At 44.3% G+C, this 22,873-nt stretch overlaps 1 protein-coding gene across 3 annotated transcripts in view; it reads right to left on the reverse strand.

The window, feature by feature from the left end:
* DIS3L2 (DIS3 like 3'-5' exoribonuclease 2) overlaps positions 1-22,873 on the reverse strand; it is a 256,668-nt gene that overhangs the window by 200,164 nt on the left and 33,631 nt on the right. For all 3 annotated transcript variants that reach the window (XM_026650106.1, XM_026650109.1, XM_026650108.1), the window contains 2 exons: positions 21,900-21,953; positions 17,633-17,734 (listed from right to left, as the gene is read on the reverse strand). In XM_026650106.1, the coding sequence (XP_026505891.1) occupies positions 17,633-17,734; positions 21,900-21,953 (156 nt within the window). The remainder of the gene's footprint in view (positions 1-17,632; positions 17,735-21,899; positions 21,954-22,873) is intronic.

The raw sequence follows: 22,873 nt of genomic DNA on the forward strand, positions 1-22,873 counted from the left end.
CGGCAGCGGAGGTGAGCTAGGGCGGCCGGGGCACATTTTTAGGGGCGGCATTCTGGCGCCGGCCATGCCGCCCCTAAAAATGTGCCGCCCCAAGCACCAGCTTGTTTTGCTGGTGCCTAGAGCCGGCCCTGTCCATCATTGACTCTAGTTCAAACCAGCAAGTGTCCCAGGCCCTACACTGCAAAGGAAGGCAAAAATCTCTGCCAATCTGACCTGGGGGGAAATTCCTTCCCAACCCCAAATCTGCCAATCAGTTAGACCCTGAGCATGTGAGTCAGACCCACCAGCCAGACACATGGGAAAGAATTCTCTGTAGTAACTCAGAGCCCTCCCCTTCTAGTGTCCCAGCTCCGGCTGTTGGAGATATTTGCCATATGCCATTGTAGGGGAACTTATCCTACCATCCCATCTATAAACTTATCAGGCTCAGCCTTAAAACAAGTTAGGTGTTTTGTCCCCACTACTCCCTTGGAAGGCTGTTCCAGAACTTCACTCCTCTGAGAGTTAGAAACCTTCACCTAATTTCAAGCCTAAACTTATTGATGGCCAGTTTATATCCTTTTGGTTTTGTGCCAACATTAGCTCTTAACTTCTCCCTCCCTGGTGTTTATCCCTCTGATGTATTCACAGAGAGCAATCATATCTCTCTTCATCCTTCACTTTATTAGGCTAAACAAGCCAAGCTCCTTAAGTCTCCTCTCGTAAGATAGGTTCTCCATTCCTCTGATCATCCTAGTAGCCCTTTTCTGTACCTGTTCCAGGTTAAATTAATCTTCCTTAACCATGGGAGACCAGACTTGCACACAGTTTACCAGATGAGGTCTCACCAGTGCCTTGTATAATGATAACACTTCCCTATCTCGACTGGAAATACCTTGCCTAATGCATCCAAAGATTTCTTTAGTCTATTTCATAGCCACATCACATTGGCAACTCAGTGTCATCCTGTGATCAATCAATACACACAGGTCTTTCTCCTTGTCTATCGCTACCAACTGATACATCCCCAGTTTAAAGCAAAAATTCTTGTTAATCCCTAAATGCATGACCTTGCAGCTTTGCACTATTAAATTTCATCCCATTTCTATTACTCCAGTTTTCAAGGTTGTATGATATCCCAGTCCTCCTCTATATTGGCAATACCTCCCAATTTTGGGTCATCTGCAGATTTTATTGGCATACTCCCGCTTTTTTGGGAGCATGCTAATAAAGGAGAAAGATCTGTGTGTCTTTGACATGTAGCTCAGTGAATGCACCAACAGAATACAAGTTCAGCTACAGAACTTAATAGTCTAATTAAACTAATGATGTGATGTCAAGTGGTTTTCCACATAGCTACCTCCTTGTTAATTTAAGAAAACTCTGATGAGAAACCAGCATGTTTCCTTGATAAGGGACAATGAAAAGGAGATTATTGTTAATGATGCTTTATTGTACATTTCACACCAAGTAGTATACATTCTATATACTTCCATACAAAGAGCATTTCATCTAGTACTGATCTGCAGGTATCTGCAGCAGGGCATGGAAGATTACAACCATGTAACAGTTTAAGACTGGATGTGAAGAATATTGTATTCTAAGCAAAAATTCCTCCTGTAAGTTAGGTAAGCAACTTCTGGTCAATTACTGAATTTTTACTCACCCAAAAGAAGGTACTGTGGTGGATGTGGAGCTGCCATGTAATTATCTAGGAATTCTAACCTGTAATAATGTTATGAATACTGGTCACCGTGAAACAGTCACTGTAGAGCTATATGAGGTTATTGGGCTTTCCTGTTTGAATTTATTGGTCTAGCTTCATAGGGGACTGTTGGAAAAACAAGCAGGAACAACATAATGGCTCTACATAAGCTCCTCCCCAACAAACATTTGGGGGTCACTTACAAGGCAATGGCTGAAATATTAGAGGTGAAAATGCTACTTCCAGGCTCCAGCCCAAAGTTACACAGCTGTTTTGCCAAGGCTTGGAGCCTAGAGAGCAAAGGGAGACTCAACATTTAAAAAGACTCCCTAGAGATTGTGTGAATTCATTGTTTCATGTACTATTTTTTTATATATATTCTCACAGCAAAATGATTGACCAAGTATTAGTATTTTATCAATTACAATTGGTTAACAACATCGTAAAAGCATCCTGATTAGTTAATAATTAAATCACACAGTGTTTTAATATCATGTGCTGCAGGGAGCCGCAGAAGACACATTCAGGAGCCACTTGCAGTTCTCGAGCCTCAGTCTGAGTATCACTGGACTACAGAGAAGGAAACCTGGGGAATTGTCAGCCAGTCACATCTTGAAACCAAAATATAAAAATGCTGACGCACAGATCATGCCAAGTCTTCACTATCACAGCTCCACCAAAAGTGTTCAACTAAAATAAATAAATAAGTCTTTTGGCAGTATAAGAAGATATTTAAAAATGATTTAGACCAAACTGAAAACAAAGCAAAGCCCAGAGCCAAAAAGATCGGTGCTGCTGAAAACAGATAAATCATTAGGATGCGGGAAAGTTAACTGAAAAGCAGAAATGCAAAGGCATATACCAAACTACTTTTCTGTACCAATTATTTCCTGGCCTGGCAAAATAAAGAGAACAGAAAGAAACAGTTAAAATGCATTGAGAGAGTAAGAAAATGTATAGAATTAGCCTCTGCCTTTTGCTGAAGAGTTAACAGATAATTAGTTTGTTCTGTAATATTTTTCTAGAGTCACTTCCAAGTTTAAAAAAAGAACTACAGTATGTTAACACTGGCTATGGAGAATGGAAAGTACATATAGAATCCACGACTTTCTGAAAAGTGGATCAATTGTCTCAATCATTCGGTAAGCATCTTCTAAAGTAGAGAGGAATTTATTGGAAATGATAACCAGGAAGAAAATGAATTTACCTCTCAACGTTTTGAGTGGCACCTTTTAAACCTGGAACCTGATTTAAAAGCCTTGCTTACAATTCTTCGAGATGTTGCAGGAACAGAGAAATTTGAACTCTTGCCATAGATACAGGTTCCAGATCAATGATTAGGAAGTTAATTTGGTTAACGAGACTGCCAAGTAGTAATAGCTTAAAAACAAGATTCACTGTCATATGTTAGCTAGCAACGTATGTTAAGCACCAAAGCCTTGGCTGCTAAATCACTGGACACCATGTATGTATGATGTTGCAGAAGGAAAGTATCTGCTGCACGGTTCTCAGAATGCCACTGGCAACAATCCCATGAAGCACAAGAGATGGGAACAGAAGAGGTAGGGATACTGAGAGGAACAACAATGGCCTCCCAACTCCCTTAGCCTTTTTGGGGCACAGAAACAGAAGCAGCATTGTGTTGGTTGTGGGGAAGGTCCTATCCTTCTCATTGCTGCCAATAGCAACAGAGTCCTGTAGCACCTTTAAGACTAACAGATGTATTGGAGCATAAGCTTTCGTGGGTGAATACCCACTTCGTCAGATGCACAAAGTGAGTATTCACCCACGAAAGCTTATGCTCCAATACATCTGTTAGTCTTAAAGGTGCCACAGGACTCTCTGTTGCTTTTTACAGATCCAGACTGACACAGCTACCCCTCTGATACTTGACACTTTGCTGCCAATGATATTCCTATTCTAATCTTAATCCTTTTCTAAAAGCTTCCAGACCTAATGTAGTAGAGGAACAAATTCACTATAGGTAACTACAGTTGAATTCATTTTCCCATCTTACCTCACCCTCATCTACTGTAGACACAAACCGCTTGTGCCAGCAGTTTTAAGGCAGCTCACTACTGATGTTCAATAGCTTGTTTATCAACAAGAACTTTCTGGTTACAAATGAGGTCGCGCATCTTGCTTTAAGGCACTATTGCAAAGACCCCCCTCTTTTCACTATCTACCCCCACATCCTGCAATTCTCTAGTTACAGGATTCCCTCTATTTTAGATCCCCAGTCCCTTGGATTTACTCCCTTTAACATAGTTCAGGGAAAGAAGGGGGAAAAGTCTGAAGCAGCCAATCTGTAAACAGCATTGTTCACATGTAGTCAGCCTCTTGTTTCTCAGCCATTTCTCAGGCAGTAGTTCACAAGAGCAATCCTGGAGATTGATACATAAGACTTCTCCTCCCTTTTAAAAAAATAATACCCTAACAAAGCCTCCTGTAGGTATATTAAAAGATAAGCAGCTTTTTAGCGTTATACTCAACTCTTTTCTTCTAAATCTCTCAAGAATCAAACTACATTTAAGGGGCACCCTCTCCTTTAAAAACACCTACTTCAGTGTTCCTTTACGCTGTGTTTATTGTACAAATCCCAGTCCAGATGAGCTGACTTTTATCAGTATGCTTTGCAACTAAACCAATTTGCATTATTTAGTTATGTGGGTCTAAAAAGTAACCAAGATCTTTAAAAAAAAAATGGACATTATATCAAAAAAGGATTTATAAAAGTTTAATGTGTGTGAAACTCCAGAGACTATTTGATTGTGACAGGTATGAACAGATTCTCCTACAAGATGTAGGCTCCAAACACTCATGTGATAACATCAGATAAGTCTGTTACACCTCCAAACTAGCAAAAAAACAAACAATTCTAAGAAAAAGCTAATTCCACAGGAACGAAGGACTGAGAAAAGTCCAAATTATAGTGGTTATGTAAGAGATTGGATTAAGAATAATCTAGTGTGATGTGTGCATGTTTAGAGAAAACTTGGAAGGTGAGATTTTAAAACAATCATTTAAAGGAAAGTCAGTTGTTAAAGGGAACAATTTGTTATACTAGATTTCATTCATCTGACCAAGAAAAAATGAACGGTAATAGGAGATTAGGTATTAAATGCTGGCTTTGCTCTTATACTAACTAAGATCAGTCGTTCCCATCAGCCCTTCCTTTCACCCCTCAAAATGAAGCTCTTCCAGTAACATTCACTGAAGCCTAATGATGCTTAATTCAGTCTGAGCAAATCTATCACCAGAGGCTTATCCAACATTATCTGACTGTGGATTTAACACAGGTTTAAAACAAATAAAAGGAAGTTCTTCTTCACACAGCGCACAATCAACCTGTGGAACTCCTTGCCTGAGGAGGTTGTGAAGGCTAGGACTATAACAGGGTTTAAAAGAGAACTAGCTAAATTCATGGAGGTTAAGTCCATTAATGGCTATTAGCCAGGATGGGTAAGGAATGGTGTCCCTAGCCTCTGTTTGTCAGAGGATGGAGATGGACGGCAGGAGAGAGATCACTTGATCATTACCTGTTAGGTTCACTCCCTCTGGGGCACCTGGCATTGGCTATTGTCGGTAGACAGGACACTGGGCTGGATGGACCTTTGGTCTGACCCAGTACAGCCGTTCTTATGTTCTTAACACCTCAACACCTGGGACTGTTTGGGAAGACAAATGCCACTTCCCTTTTTGCTGAATGATTGATTAATGTTTGGTTGCTAACCTAAGGAGGATTTATATTTGCATTCTGTATGCATACACACACCAGTATATTACCCTGTTGTATTCATAAAAAGAGGTGGTTTATTCCCTTACAACCCAAACATTTTGGAAGCAGTTTGAAAATCATTTTTCCCCGTCACAGAAGGATGGAGGTCTTAAAGGGATACCAAATTTTTCTGAAACTCCAAATCTTTATTGCCTTTCCTTCAGCAGATGCAGTGGTGCAAGCAGAAATCATTTCTTGCCGGTACACTGCACTGAGGGGAGGGACACAAAGGGTCGGGGAGAAGCACATGACCTCCCCATGTGACTCCTCCCTGCCCTGCCCCCAGCCCTGGGCCCCCACGCTCTCCCCATCCCCTCCCCCCATGATCCACATCCATCCCACGTAACCTTGGGAGGCGTGGGGGGGCCTGTCCTCCTCCTCCTGCGCCGGAGACTTCTGCTGTACAGACCCCAAGCAGGAGGACTCAGGAGATGCAGCTGTGTGGAAGAGCTGGGGGCCGGGCTGGGCGCGGTACAGCCGCGCCAGAGGAGCTGCCAATGTTCTGCTCCTTTCCCCGCTGCGGTTCCCGAGAGCCCTGAACCGCAGGGCTCTTCCGGGAACCACAGGGGGGAAAGGAGCAGAACGTAGGGCCACTGGGCAGTCCCATGCCGGCAGCTCCTCCAGCGCGGCTGCTGTACCACCTCCAGCCCTGTCCTCCAGCAAGGCTGCTGTACAGACCCCAGGCAGGAGGAGTCAGGAGACGCAGCTGCATGGAAGGGCTGGGGACGGGCTCCTCTGTCTTTCCGGTACGCCATACCAGCTATAAATATCTTACTGGCATGGCGTGCCGGACCGTACCACCGTAGTTGCACCACTGAGCACAGGTCATATAGGAGAAACTGGGATGCCCTTGGCTTTTCCAGGAGAGATAAATACACAACGGGGATCGTTCTACTGAAGATCTTCATCGGGATCGTCAAACTGCCCTACATGGAAAGAGGGGATATTTCTGATTCTCCTCTTTTTTAATATCCAGGGGGAACAGTTGCAACATCTTCTTCAAGGGGCAGATCACAGCAATCAGACACAAGGTGCACATTAGTAGGCTATCGATACGTGTCTCCGAAGCATGGTGGGCGTTCCCTGTTCTGACCTATTGCATTAAGACTTTGGCTCATTCACTTCCAATTACTGTTTATTAAAAAACATTTCTAAAAGCAACATCTGGGGGAAGAGGAAATTTAATGCAACATTTCCTTCTATGAAAAACAGCTTTTATTTACCCCAGATAAATATCCCTCTAGCTATTACCACTCAGTGAGCAGCCAATTTAAAAGTTAAGTGCAGCCTACAGCAATAAGAAATTGGACTGTCTCTGTAGCCTCCGTGAACCTTTTATAGTTGTTATAACTGCTCATGTGGATACCTTCCTGGCTTCTTAGGTTTTTTACTCTATTCTTTGGCAGCATGAGTTATGTTAGGTTATTTTTAAGGTGCACACTCACCCATTCCTTTAGCTCTGGCCTCTCCTAAGCTCTTTATTATGGAATGAAGAGCTCCAAAGAACTTTAGTGATCACTACGCTCCCATTCTCAAAACAGCATTATTCTGATAGCGTGAAGGAGGGGAGGGGCTATGTGATACCGTCATGCCTAAACATTATCAGGGCTAACAAAGAAAATCTTGATTTGGATGAATGAGAAGCAAATACAAAACATTTGCTAAAGCATGTCCGAAGTTAACAACCCCATCTAGAGGTCTGACTAACACTACATACGTTTACGTCAACAGCTGTGTATGGTAGCTGTCCAGGATATACAATTATGTTTATATTGTGCATGACAATGCTTCTTGACGTCTGTTTGAATTTAAATTTTTCCTTTCCTTCAGATGTTGCCAAATATGTCAACAACAGTCACTGTTGGGCAAAGTGAATTTTTGTCAACATCTACTAGATAGAGAGTTTAAAGTGATTACCTCGGACATATGGCCCTAAAAGGAGCAGGTCCTGACTCCATCCATCTAAGACTACCCAGAGCCTTATATTACATCTTACCTCTTAGAGTTCCTGGAGGAGCACAGAGTTTCCTAGGATAGAAGGGGTTACGGTTTTTAGTGCTTGGGCCACTTCAGTACCAGAATGCTGGAATACTTCCCCTCCTGTCAGACAAACAGCCCCACGCTACCCACAAAGCAGTAATTCTCAACCTTTGGTCCATGGAGTCCTTTCTACAAGACCACTAGGATAGACTCATAATAGTGCAGGAAAGATTGGACCACCCTCTCTTCAGTCCTCCATGAGAGGTAATGATCGTGGTAAAAGGGTCTCCTTTTGAAAGGCTTGCTGAATTTCGATACTGCTTGGACTGTTTTAAATGCCTTTGTGCTGAGCAGACTCGGATATCTCCTACATATGATAGCCAATGATATGCATACATAAAATCTATCCCTGCCAGCACTCCTGACTGAGCATAATGGGACAACTCAGTGACAGTAATACGTCCTATACTAGATACTGTTTTCAAAATACAGTAGAACCTCAGACTTACGAACAGCTGGGGAAGGCAGGTTGGTCGTATCTCTGTTTGTAACGCTGAACAAAACATGGTTGTTCTTTCAAACATTTACAACTGAACATTGACTGAACACAGCTTTGAAACTTTACTATGCAGATGAAAAAAGCTGCTTTCCCTTTATTTTTGTAGTATTTTACACTGAGAACAGGACTGTATTTACTTTTTGGTTTTCTCTGCGCTGCTGCCTGATTGTGTACTCCAGTTCCAAATGAGGGGTGTGCTTGACTGGTCAGTTCGTAACTCTGAGGTTCTACTGTAAGCCCCTAAAATGTTACCGATACAGACAGATAAGTGAGTGAGATAATATCTTTTATTACCTCACCAGCCTTCTCTCGCTAATATGCTGGGACTGACACGGCCACTACTGCACGGCATACGGCGATAGAGAGAGCAATTCATGGCGGAGTTGTCATGCAACATACTCTACATGATAAGCTACTATTCTGTAAGCACTATGAATTGCCAAGAACTCAAGCCTCAAATAATAACAAGTGATTAATGTGTTATTTTCTACCAACGAAATAAGTCTCCCATGAAAAAGCAACATGCAAGTCTGAATTAAACCAATACTATAAAATGATAGAAGATGAAGTGGAAATACTACACAACAATTAAGGATGAGGTGGAAGAGCAGGAGCAGGTTGCAAGGGAAGTTTAAATGAAGTGTGTCCCTTCTTATACTATTACCCTGCTTTCCTCTTCTCAATGCGTTGGAAAAATATTGCTATAATAATTACATGACCATTTTGCACCACTCAGGTTATTCTACTACAAGTTGTATAATTATACAGGATTGGAATTCTGAGGATGGGTGTAAGCATGGTTATATGTTAAGTATCTGAAGAAATATGGTCTGTGAGTTAAATTACTTTCTTTTTAAGAGCCCAATCATTTGAAAGTTACCATAGTGCCTTAGTTATATTATACTCCCAAGCCACTAGGCAAGAGGATGTGTGAAGAACCTCTGAAATATAGCATGAACACAGCCACTGCAACTCCCTTAGCTGTGTTTTGGCAGGAGGCCATAGGTTGCATTCTTCAAAAATGTAAGCTAGTAATCTTCTGGGCCTAAAGGTCCATTTCCCATTTTAGTGGTGCCAGGTCAAACTTATTGACTTTAGATCGCAACTGATAGTAAGCAAAGATATACACGATCAGGAACGGAAGGAGGCTGCCCCTGATAGTGGGAACTCACATGGTGAAGACAGAGCAAGAAGTAGCTCTAGGACCACACAAAGCTCTCATAGAGGATATAAATGTGTCCAGAACTCCTCTCACTCTGCTTAAGATCAGACAGAGCGAGCAGCTCACCAAATGCTACCCAACGTGTACGCTGGGAGGGCAGGAATGTTGAGAAATCCAAGCCCCCAGAATCTCCCCATTCCCACCAGGCAGCCAGAAAGTGGAGGGATGGGGAAAGAAGAAAAGAATTCTTTCCTTCCCCACTGCCAAGGAGCTATTTCATAAAGCATGGTCCCACCTCTTTAGAATCCCAGCTCCTTATCCTGACACTACTCTATTATATTTTCACCGGGACGACTCAATCTCACGATATCACATCGCAACTATTTGGGGCTCTGCTCTCAATAGAGTTTCAAAGTTGAAGACCCATGTTATTAACACTGTCAGCTCTTCAGGCAAATATACGAATTTACAAGACCAAAACCCTTCGTTATGCAAGCCATATCCCCCACACACCCCCAATTCATTTATTCCCCCTAACCTGCACTGGAGTTCTGAGTGCTCCAAACCTAGCATTTAGGGTGTGGCAGTATAATAGGACCCAGCACAGAGGATCATCATTAAGATGGGAAATCTGCGGTAGGGAACCACCTGCTTTGGGAAAAGCAAGTTCTCACTCCCAGGACTGTGGCCAGGCGTTTTTGGAATGCAGGAGGCACAAACACATCAGATTGGTGGACTAACAACCAAATCCCGTGTGGTAAAAAGGATACCAACAAAACAACCAACAAATCCAGTCTTCAGACAGTCAAGCACACAAGTGAGTTGGGAGTAGTAAAAAATAAAAACCATCAACATGCAAAAGGTCTACCAAACCAAAATGTGTATATTTTTTAAATGTACACTGAGGGTATGTCTACACTACAATTAATAACCAGTGGTTGGCCGGGGCCAGCTGACTCAGGCTAAGAGGCTGTTTAATTGCGGTATAGATGGGGCTTGGGCTGCAACCTGAGTTCTGGGACCGTCCCCCTTCACAGGGTCCTAGAGCCTGGGCTCCAAGCTAAATGCATATGACCTCCCTGCTGGTACATAGCCTCTCCACAGGCAAGACCCTTGCAATACCTCCTGAGTGGTCCCAACTGGTAACTGGGCCCTTGCATGCCCAGGCAAATTCTGCAAGGGATCTTGAAGAAGCAAGGGGCCCCAAAGGTGTAGTGAACAGGTCCATCAGTGCCCATGCCGCTAGCTACCAGGTCGGTAGTGAAGACCTCAATGGTTTCTATGGTGGAAGAAAGTCTTACACTCCACCATGGCATAGCAAGCAGATGCAGGCCTAGCAGTTGTCTACTACTATAGAGAGCGCCCACACGGAGGGCCATAGAGTGCACCCTAACCCCTGCCAGGTGTCTTGTCAATGTATGCCACTGGAACACAGGTGAACAGGTGAGAGAATGTGGATGGTGCAACACGAGCCACCACCATTTCAAACAATTCATGTGTGTGTTCTGATGACAGAGGAAAATTTTACAGTGATGGGTGAGGGGCGATGCAACAGGCATGGTAATGCTGGTGGTCGTAGTCACAGATCAGCATGTAGGCATCTCCCAATGCCAATTATAATAGTTTCATGGAATGTTTGTACTTTTTGCAACAACCCTACCACCAGCTGACCTGACAGAGGCATATCATTTGTTGCAAGAGAACTGTCCAGGTTTAGGGTTGACATTGCTGCGCTCAGTGAAACCAGACTCGCTGATGAAGGGTAACTCGCAGAGATCGGTGCAGGGTAAGGTCGCCCATCCTCAGAGCCAAGACTATTGGGTGTTAGCTTTGCCATTAGCAACTCTGTTGCCCCCAAGCTTGAAAGTCTACCTAAAGGCATAAGTGATCGTCGTCTGGTTCTACGGTTGCCATTGAAACGTTAAGTGGTATGTTACTATCATCAGTGCTTATGCTCTTATCATGACAAATGCTGACGATGAGAAAGAAAAGTTCTATAATGACTTACACAAACTCATTGTGTCTATATCTGCATCAGATAAACTGATTATCACGGGGGGGACTTTAATGCAAGGGTTGGAAGTAATGTGGTAATCTGGCAGCCTGCCATCGGACAGCAAGAGAATAGCAATGGAACTCTGCTACTTAGTGAGTGCGTCAAGCAGCAATTAGCAATCACAAATACCTTTTTCCACCTACCCGACAAAAAGAAAACATCACAGATGCAGCGAGATCCAAACAATGGCATATTATCGACTATATCATCGTCCAGCGGCCAGATCTACAGGATGTACAAATGACTGAAGCCATGCGCGGGTCAGACTGCTGGACAGATCATCCTAAAGTCTGCTCCAAACTGTTATTCGTAATTCAACCAGCACATTGCAAGGCATCACCTAAACCAATCAGACAGCTCAGCATAAAGTACTACAAGATGAAGCTACATGAGTGCAGCTCTGTAATAACATCACAGCAGTTTTGTCTGACTCTACTGGCTTGACGATTAGTGCTAATTTAAACAGCGAGTGGGTGACTTTTCACGACATGGGACATCAAGCTTCTCTCGCCACCATGGGTACAGCAAAACGACATTATCAAGATTGGTTTGACAAGAATGATCCAGAAATTCAACAACTACTCGTTAAAAACATGAGATGCATTGTCAAATTCTTGTATCCCATGTTCCTGTAGGCACAGTTGTAACATACAAGAATCTGTGTCATGACATCAAATAAAAGACATGCAGGATTAATGGTAGAATGCCAAGGCAGATGAAAACCAGACCTATGCCAACCGTCAAGAGACGAAAAACTTCTATGCTGCTTTGAAAGATTTATATGGTCCTACACATAACACAACAGTGCCTCTGAAAAGTGCAGACAGCCTAACACTGATCACTGACAAAGGAGAAATCTTTCAGAGGTGGTGACAGCATTTCAGTGATCTTTTGAACACACCACCCAACACCACAGAAGAAGCAGTCAGAAGACTAGTGGAACAGCCAACATGTAATGGCAACATGGACACAGCCCCATCCCTTGAAGTCAGCACTGCTATCAGTGCCATGAAGAACTGCAGGGCTCCTAGATCTGATGGGATTCCCGCAGAAATATCCAAGTATGGAGGTGAGATTCTGCTTAGGTGACTGCATGGACTATTCTTCAATATATGGAGTACTGAAATCATACCGCAAGACTTCAAAGACAAGATCGTTGGCACCATACACAAGAGGAAAGTCCGACTGTGGTAATGATCGCGGTATCTCGTTACTCTCCATCGCCAGAAAGGTTCTGACTAGAGTATTCTTTCATCGTGTGCTATGCAACATCACTAATTACGTACTACTGGAGGTTTTACGAACAGCAGACTTTGTAGCCTGTCAGATGCAGCAGAAATGCAGAGAACAGCAACAGGACCTTTACACCGTCCTTATTGGCCTGGATAAAAAATTTGACACAGTTAGCAGACCTGGGCCTTAGCAATTATTATGTAAGTTTGGTTGTCCAGAAAAATTCACCAACATTCTGAGGCTATTTCACAATGGAATGATTGGACGAATCTGCATAGGTGGTGTTTGGTTTGACCCATTTCCTACCAATGGTATTAAGCAGGGCTGCATAATTGGTCCACTTTTGTTTAATCTCTTCTATGCAGCAATGCTCAAGGTAGCTACAAGAGACCAGGATACGTTTCCGATCCGCTGGAAAATTATTTAAGCGGAATAGGCTGCGATCATCCATGAACGTCTTTGAGGCAATTGTTCATAAGCTGAGGTATGCTCTAGGGGCACATATTCTAAAAGATATAAAATTGATTACAGACAGATTTGCAGAAAGGTATGGGCTGACAATCACCCTGAAAAAGACAAAGGTCATGTATCGACCTATGCCAGGAAAATCCTACATAAAAGTAGAAGTCACCATCAGAAACACACAGCCAAATGATGCTACAGACGTCTGCTATCTTAGTAGTATATTGTGGAATGATGCCACTGTAGACAAGGAGCGGACAAGTCATATCAACAAAGCTAGGTCATCATTTGGCAGAGTATCAGGCAGAGTCTGGCAGCAACACAGTATTAAGCTTGAAACCAAGTCTGTAAAATAATTGTGCTCTCCAACTTGCTGTAATGGTGAAAAACCTGGACTTGCTACAGGCATCACATTAAGCTTCTAGATAAGTCCCACTTATGACACCTGAGTGCCATGCTCTGCATCACATGGCGGGATAAAGTTACCAATGAGGTGATTCTGGAATGCAGTCACTCTACAGGGCTTGAAGCCAGGCTTATCACATCACAGTTACACTGGGCTGGTCATGTGTTAAGGATGGACGACACCAGAATGCCAAGGCAGTTCCTGCGTAGTGAACTGAAAGTGGGCAACTGCATACAAGGCGGCCAGAAGAAACACTTCAAGGCCACACCAATGCATAACTCAAAACACTGCAACGTTGACGTTGACAGCTGGGAGTCAGTAAGAGGTAGGTCACGCTGGCAAGCAGTAGGTAACAAATGGGTTACCCAGTTCAAGATTAGCTGGCAAGAAGTAGGCAACATTGGGGTTACCCGGTTCAAGATTAACCGCAGTATAGATCTTAAAGCACAGAGGCTGAGTCGTAAATAGCGGCATACTCAGCAGACACAGACGTTAACCCCTTCCTCCACCTCAAGCTACCTGTGCACTTCATGAGGAAAGGACTGCCACTCGCACATCGGTCTTTTTAGCCATAACCGTACACACACGAGGTAAAACTGTCGTCAGCGCCATCTTCGATCAGGAAGGACAGTAACAGCAAGTCAAGTTTATAATTACTTAGCAAAATTAACCGTAATAAATCCCAACACAACCCTGTGGCACCGTTCCCAAAAAACGAATGCAAACAAGTTTTCATAGCAACAAACTCCAAGAAACTAGGGAGCTGGGATGCCCCCACTGACTAAGTTGCTGATGGCAAGAAACCGACCGGGACATAGTGCAGCACAGGGGTGGATTTAGAGTTAGTGGGGCCCTGTGCGCAGCTTCATTTTCGGCCCACCCCCCCTTGGGACCTAGCCAAGAAAAAGAAAGCCAGACCCCTGTCCACCCCAGGCGCGGGTCCAGACCTGGGTGCAGGCCACGGGGGCGACTGACGGGACCATAGGCGTGGGAACTAGGGGTGTGGGCAGGGCTGCCGACAGAATTGCCAGGCCCCTGGGCAAGGAGGGGGGACCCGGAAGGGGCAGGGTCTCAGGAAGAAGAGGTGGGGCTGGGGGCTAGCCTCCCCCAGCCAGCCCTTCAGCACTGCCCAGGCCACGCCACGCAGAGCGCTCCAGCAGTAATTTAAAGGGCCCATGGTTCCAGCTGCTGACGGGAGCCCCAGGCCTTTTTAAATCGCTGGGCCCTGGGACATCTGCCCCTTCCCCCCCACACACCCTGTCGGCAGCCTCGGTGCGGGAGGGGGCTGCAGCTCTCCCACGTGGGGAGGGATAGCTCAGTGGTTTGAGCATTGGCCTGCTAAACCCAGGGTTGTGAGTTCAATCCTTGAGAGGGCCACTTAGGGATCTGGGGCAAAATCAGTACTTGGTCCTGCTAGTGAAGGCAGGGGGCTGGACTCGATGATCTTTCAAGGTCCCTTCCAGTTCTAGGAGATAGGATATCTCCATTATTTAATTTAATTTAGTCTTATGCGGGGCTCCACTGCCGCCCCGCGCCAATTATGTTAAAACATATTGTTAGGAGCACAGAACTGCCCGGGCTCCTGGGGAGACAGGGAGGGGCCTGAGCCCCGCCACAGGGGCTGCAGTGCAGCCGCTAAGGGGGATCGCAGCCACCTGCTTTGCAAGCACCCAGTGGCCAGGGGAGGAGAGCAGAGATCAGCGCGTGGAGGCAGGTCTCTGCCCACTTCTCCAGGCCAGCCAGTGCGGGGCCCCCAGGGCGCCCAAAGCTGTCCTCGGCCATGAAGATCTTGGTGTCTCCTGTCTCCTTCTCCAGCCCCATGGTGGCTCCGCACGTGCGCTGCCTCCAGGGCGCCCGGGGTCCCGGCTACACCCTGGGCCCAGGGCTCTGTGGGCTCCGCTGCTGCCCCACTAGCCGGCCCAGAGAAGCTGGCAGAGACCCGCCTGGGATGAATACCCACCTGAAGGGGGCGGGGGGGTACAGCTCCATTGGCAGCCACCTGAGTGCCCCACTGCCTCAGTGCGCTGATCTCTGCTCACCTCCCCTGGCCGCTGGGTCCTTGCAACGCAGGCAGCTGCAATTCCCCCTTAACTGCTGCACTGCAGCCCCCATGGCCGGGCTCAGGCCCCTCCCTGTCTCCCCAGGAGACCAGGCGGTTCTGTGCTCCTAACAATATGTTTTAACGTACGTGGTGCAGGGCAGCAGCCAGAACCCCAGGCACAGTGTGGCAGCGAAGCCCCACATAAAACGTGGGGGTGCTGCAGAACCCCCCCGCACTCCTAGTTCCCGCGCATATGTTTTGGGGCCCACTGTTGTTGGGGGCCCCCGTGCCACGGCATGGTATGTTTCAAGGTAAATCCGCTCCTGGTGCATCACCTGCGTGGCTTAACACACTCCTGTAGGTTTGAGTACTTAATTTAGCAATGTTACATTCACTGTGGACGAGTCAGACTCTTGTACTATGAAGATCTAAAGCCTTCTGGGTTATCTGCTTGCAGCCTCACCCGCACTTCTTGCCAGTTTTCCCACTTTCAGTGTTTTGCCTGCAGTGGGAAGAATATGCTGAACCCATCCTCTTTTAGACTTGCTAACAGGTTTACACGCGTTTAGTGATCCAACCTCTACAGGAGCGAACATGGCTCTACTGAACACAGCTTTTCTCTCCTTTAAATGGCTACTGAATAAAGCTTGCCTCACCCTAATAACTGTTTGATTTTCAAAGGAGTTAAGTCATCCATAAGAGCAACATCTCTTCCACATTTATATACGCACAGGAGTATATTTGCAGCATATTAGTTCCTATTTAATACTATGGCAGTATAATCACCCTTTGTGCAATGTAATTTCAACAATACATTGTGCAATAAGCACACGAGTCTTTTGTTCAGAGTCCTTTTACAATTATCTAGAAAGAAGAGTCAAATGTTCCATGCAGTCATTCTCCCTCTACAAGAGGGGACATCAAGAGGTTCAGCAAATAGCCAATGGAAGGTCTTGTAAATGGACATCTAAAACTTTCCCCCACGAGTCTGCTTCAAACAAACACTGGGCATGAAGGTGGCTAATGAGCAAGCAAGGAGCACTAACCTGACTGGCTCAAATTGTTCAGACAGGGTACGTCTATACTTACCTCCGGGTTCGGCGGTAAGCAATCGATCTTCTGGGATCGATTTATCGCGTCTTGTCTAGAAATCGATCTAGAAGTGCTCACCGTCGACACCGGTACTCCTGCTCCGCGAGAGGAGTACGCGGAGTCGACGGGGGAGCCTGCTTGCCGCGTGTGGACCTGCGGTAAGTACCTTGTAGTTCGAACTAAGGTACTTCGACTTCAGCTACGTTATTCACGTATCTTAGTTCGAACTGGGGGGTTAGTGTGGACCAGCCCACAGACTGGACCTTCGCCTCACTGAACAGGCGGAGTTATTACTTTTGTCCTAGCTAGGACTCATCAATTAAAGAGACAATGCATTCTTCACATTCCTGAAAAGAATTCAAAAGCCAGATATTTATGTCTGGAGAAGAATTTGCAGCACTTCTGTCGTGTTCAGACATAAGAGCATAGCCACACGTGCTAGCTTCACCTTAGTCTCCCAGCAAATGGAGAACTGCAGTAAGGATTTCCCTGTGCAAAGCTGCCAACAGATTTACTAGCAACAAACAGAATAATCCAGCCATTTGATATGACATCCTGGGCATTGATGGGTGGAAGTAAAAAAAAAGAAAGAAAAAAGAAAATACTTTTAAAAGGAGTGAAATTCTACAGGAGATGGAGACAGAAGTGATAAACATGCTTGCATTGTTCAAGTTATTTCACACATTCTTCATTTGTGCAAGACCTGAATGGTCATGAGATTTGGAGTTGGTACAAGACGAGTCCTCCAAGTCTCAGGCCCCACAAACTGCTGGGTGCTATTGGTTAATTAAGAATCGCAAATAGTACGCTTTAAATATACACATACTGTCTACTGCGCTCAAACAGCCAATCAAAATCATTCAATGCCATAAACATGAAGCCAACTAAAAAAGCCATCTGTCCCATTCATATTCTGGGTTAGTGTGGTGGGCAAAATACAAACCTCCTGCGGTAGTGACACATAGGGCCTTCACGCCAGAGTGGTATGGCCTAGTGTTTTAGGTACTGCTTTAAAATGATAAACTTTTAACCTGCTAAAACATTAGTCACAATTTAGCTAAGAGATTTGTGGATAGTTCTCTATTAGTATACAGTATATGCCATACATGAATAAGATCAGCGGAGATTATTAGAACAGGCTTTTTCTGTGCAAGCCATAGAAATGAACATTGGACTGACCTTCCATTGCTCCTTGGGAAGCAGTTTCACCACCACAATGTCACCATTTAGGGCTCTGTTGCGAGCAACCACCCCATCAATAAAGATATCACGAATCCCATCCTATGGAAAGGAGAAAAAAATATGAAATATCAAAGCATAAAAGACTAAGCTATATTTACTGCAGAAGTTTAAAAATAGCGACAAAAAACGACAGCGCACACACCCTGGGGAGATGGAGATACATATTTAAACGTTACATAACACAGCAACAAGTCTGTTGTAACTGCAGCCAACCGCAGTCTGTTCTGCCCCCTGCAGTCCAGAACCCCGCCTTCTAAAAGAGATGACCTTGGTTTCTGTAGCCCCACCTCACATACCAATCGCAGCTACTCCACACAGCAGGGTTATCTGCCCAGAACATACTTGACACTCAGCTCACAATCGAGATTTGCTTTGATTTGGTTTCCCCACCTGGGGTCAAGGAGGATCAGGTTTAATCGCAGAGGTTTGTAGGTTTTTTTAGGCAGTGGAGGTTTCACTTTCACACCGCTTTTGGTCAAGTTAAATCTACTGCTTTCATTTTTGCTCCCTTGTCCTTCTGCAAGCTGACTAGGGTGACCAGATGTCCCGATTTTATAGGGACAGTCCCGATTTTTGGGTCTTTTTCTTATATAGGCTATTACCTCCCACCCCCGTCCCGATTTTTCACACTCTAAAGCTGACAATTGTGTGCGGTTGGTTGCAGAACACCATGAACCTGTAAAACCCTAGTATTAACCTGGATATTAAGACATGTTCTTCTATTGTGGAGCCTTATCCCCTTTTCTTAGCTTTAAGGCATAAGATGACTGTGGGTTTCTTTAGTTTCTAACTTTTTTTTCAAGAATACAACCAAAAGCCAACCTTAAGGGAACTAAAATCTTAAACACACTGGGGTTTTAATGCGGTTCCTCAAATACACGCTCACGATTCTCTAGCACCTGATAAGAGCTAATCTGCAGCATTACCATTATACCCAGTCTACAGGGAAAACAGTAAACATATCGAATAAGGCCTCGTGGATTTCTCAGGTTAACATCACATCAGTAGTCTGTTCTGCCTAGATAGCAAAATAACAGAGGTAGAACACGGCTGGCATGTGAAACTGAGGCCATCCTCCAACCGAGCAAATTACTCTTAGAAAGAAAAGCAGCAGCTCAACAGCTGTGTCAAAGCTGCCTCCCATGACAAGATGCAGAAAAATTGCAAAGCCTGTTGGACCAACATAATTCAAATTGGAAACTTTTCTTTTCAAAAGGCCAGATTTTTACACATGGCCCTACATCCCTTCTCCCACCCCCCTGCCCCGAACGAGATCCACCACATATCTACAAAGGAAAAGTCAAAGCCTCGTTTTAAGAAAAATGCCTTTTTTTTAACCTAGCTGTACAATTCCACTGTAAAGCTGGCTTGTGGCAGGGCAGGAGGAGGTTGGGATGTGGGTTAATTTGTTTGCGCCATACATTTTTTTTTGCAAAAAAAAATTAAAAGTAGTTTCTCCATCTGCCAACAGCAGCTCTGGAAGCGCTACGCCAGCCAGCTGAAGCTATGCTGCTAGACTAAGCAAGAAGGGATTTTCTTTTTTTGATTTGCAGCCAATAGCTCTCATTTTAAACAATTTATTCCTATATACAGATTTTTAACACCAGTTATTTCAATGCCTGCTAGAGCAGCGGTAATTAAAAACTGGCCAACACTACCATAAAGCTTTTTAAAGTAACATGTCATAAAGATGCAACATTTGCTTACTTAGCGCTTCAGCACTGTGGTCCATAAAGTTAACTCACACACTCCCAAGTATCTGTGATTTCCCATTTTTTGTCTCCTTCCCCCCACACCAATTCTTCACACTCCAAACAGTCACCTTTTTGCATTACTAATGTAATTACAATGGGCTTGAACTGCAACACAGTACCGGGGTAACTTGAAAGGCCTACACTTCTACCGAGGTGTTTACGCTGTATTCGTTGCCGTAGCATCAGAGCACATTACAGCTTGTAAGAGGATCGGACTCTGTGCAGTCATCTCCCATTCGGCAAGATGTTTTATTACTATATTGCCTTAACTGAACAACAGTAGCAGCCTTTTACATTTCTGTCTGACAGCAGGGAGATTTGTGGTCATTCTAATCTCTTCCGGAAACAAGTTCTACAGTCATGGGCCAGCTGCCAAGAAAGCTCCGTCTCTCATGTTCAAGTGTCTCGCTCTTCAAGATGACAATTCCACCGTTCAAAAGATCACAGATACTGAAAGCAGTCAAGATTGCAGCATGGGAGGCAGGGTTCTAATAGCTTGGGTCCATCCCATGGAAGGCGTTGATGATAAAGCTTTTACCTTGACTCGGCATTCAACAGTAAGACAATGTACAGAGCAGCAGTCTGGACCAACGTGCTCGTAGGGACTTGTGGCATTAAAGTGACCTGCTGCTGCACTTGAACCAAAACAAGCATAAGGCTGGCATAATAAAGCCCCGAGGTGACAAATGCAGGGGGTCACTGTAGCCAAGTCCGAGCCGGACAGAATGGGGTGCAATGCCCGGGCCAGCTGCAGGGGAGAGATGAAGACTTTTCACAGCTGTAGCTATTTCAGTATCTGGCAACAATGGGGAATCTAGCAGGATGCTAAGACTGCAAGCCATCCTTGTATCCTTGATGGAGGGTTATGCTAATGGCGAGTTCCCCAAATGTAACCCTCTCCTTACAATGACTACTTCCAGGTGTCCCAGATATATCATCCTCCAGGGGCTGACTCGTCCTACCACTGGGCGATGGTGCTGTTTGCATGATTTAACCCAGGAAGAAAAGAGAGTGATGGCAGAAACGTAACCCTTAACTAACATTCCAGTGCCTATGTATTCCAGAACACAAAACTGTGAGTGATCTGCTTTACCATGAGGTAATAGCTAAGCACTCGTGGGAGTAAGGATAGAGCTCTTTGCTTGTGTGCACAGTTGGACTTAATGTTTAGCTAGTGTTTTGTGGTTTAATAGGATAGGTTTAACAGTCTACACTTACCTCATTCAAGAGAGCAAGCAGAGAGGAGTACAGAACATTTCCCATTTACACACCAGGACTGTCAGTGCCAGTTTCAGGAAGCATTGGAGACCGCTATTATGAGTTTCCTCCCCAGTGACTCTCAAGAATCTTCCCCTTTGCACCAGCACAAATAATACAAGTCTTCCTCTATGGAAAGAGGCTTAAAGATCATTTTCAATGACTGACTGACCACAGAAGTTAACACAAATCTCTGGACTTTCAATCCTGACTCCAAAAGAATTATGTCCCAAAAGTAGGAACGATATTAAACACAACCAACAACTCAGTGTCTGAGCAAGGCCCTTTTTCTCCTCTACCTCCAAACAAAACCTAATCTCAATATGAAACACCCTGTCACATTAGGAGCAAAAGTTTAATCAAGTCACTACAAAATAACTGTCCTCAACTACACCAGCAGAGAGGTAACCTTGCCTAAAGGAGGCCCTTCAAATCACAAGAGTCCTTCCATTGAATGAATAACCGACGTAAAGAAATGGTCCCATGTGATAGCAGTGAACCTCAAGCCAAGCTATACACCAGTGGTTTTCAACCTGTGATCCACGGACCCCATGGGTCCGCAGACTATGTCTAAGGGGGTCAGTGAAAAGTTGTCATTACCATAGAACAGTGGTTTACAACCCTTGGTCCCCAGACCCTGGGGATCCACAGACCATGTCTAAGATTTCCAAAGGGTTCTATTAAAAAAAATTTTAGGGGTCCGCAAATGAAAAAAGCTTGAACCCCACTGCTATACACAGCTTGCGCAAAAGTGGGTGCATTAGAAGGAACCACGCATGGTACTTTTGGACCAACTTTATAAATTAGCTCATGCAGCAGATCGAAAATGGAGAGCATATTTGTTCAGGAAAGATTAATTTAAATCAGTGGAAAAATCTATAAATCCTCTGTAGCCATAGACCAAGGGTTTACAATTACACTAACTAGTGGTCCTCAAACCTGGGCTCAGCTGGTGTCTTTGGGTTAGAAACAAGTGTCCCCACTTTCATCAGAAGTTCAGAGACATTAAGTAGCACTTTGCGGTGTTGGAAACAGTTTTTTTTCCCACTATGTACATACCTTAAGGTTTATTTTTATGTATCCTAACTGGTGCATCTTGTTACATAAATCAAAGTGACATTTCGTACACAGTACAACTACTATCTTCATACACATTCATTTAAGAACGACGGAGAATTATAAATTATACTTACTGGAGATGGAATGAAGGCTTCATGGTATTTCTTAGGATTTATTCTCAAGGGTCCCTTAATTAAAAAAAAAAAAATCAAGATTACGTCTGGAACATTAGTTTTATGTAGTATTAGTTAAACTGGATGACTACGAATAACATATTCACTTTGAAACATGATAGATATATCTGAATTTCCATTGCAAATCTTAAATTTTGAGATTAGTACCTGTGTGTTGGAACCATTTCAATCCAAAACTAAGTACATACATCCACCCAGACGCAACCCCTTCCTCCACTCTCCACCTGCCAAACAGCATGAGGTCGGGCTCTCAGATGTCATTCTGTCACACATTACACCATAAACCAGAGTACTCCAAAAAAGGCTTTTCAGAATTAGACATTGATATAAATTTTTATTGAGCACTGAAACTACATTCTTTTATTTTTCCTAATTTGAAGATTCCCAGGATATCTCAATTGTAGTGAAAATTCACAGCTCTCAGTTACATAAGGTTTTCCAATATGACCTGGGAACGTTGCACTAAACTTGGTTACTTTGTATTTGTTTGCATCAAGAATCTTTATTGTTTGTATTGCTGCCATGCCTAGGAGCCGCAGTCCTGGACCCATTGGGCCAGGCACTGTATAAAAACCAAAGAGGATGAACCCTGCCCCAAATCTAAGTTACCTGCTAAAGCAGGGCAAGTTGTACTAAAACCATGGAATCTGCAATCTAAATGCACAGAAACAAAAATTCTGACCTAGGGTGAACGACAGATACTATGATAGCCTGAGTGCTTAGCTTCAATGGAATTTCTCTTACGGAAATATTGGGAAGGGAAGAGAGGCCGGGGTGAAGACTGACTCAGCAGTATATGCTCTTCAGGCAAAACGTGTTATCATAGAATCACAGAATATCAGGGTTGGAAGGGACATCAGGAGGTCATCTAGTCCAACCCCCTGCTCAAAGCAGGACCAATTCCCAACTAAATC

Source organism: Terrapene carolina, unplaced genomic scaffold, assembly GCF_002925995.2.
Source record: "Terrapene carolina triunguis isolate 2854851 unplaced genomic scaffold, T_m_triunguis-2.0 Scaffold88, whole genome shotgun sequence".
NCBI lineage: Eukaryota > Metazoa > Chordata > Testudines > Emydidae > Terrapene > Terrapene triunguis.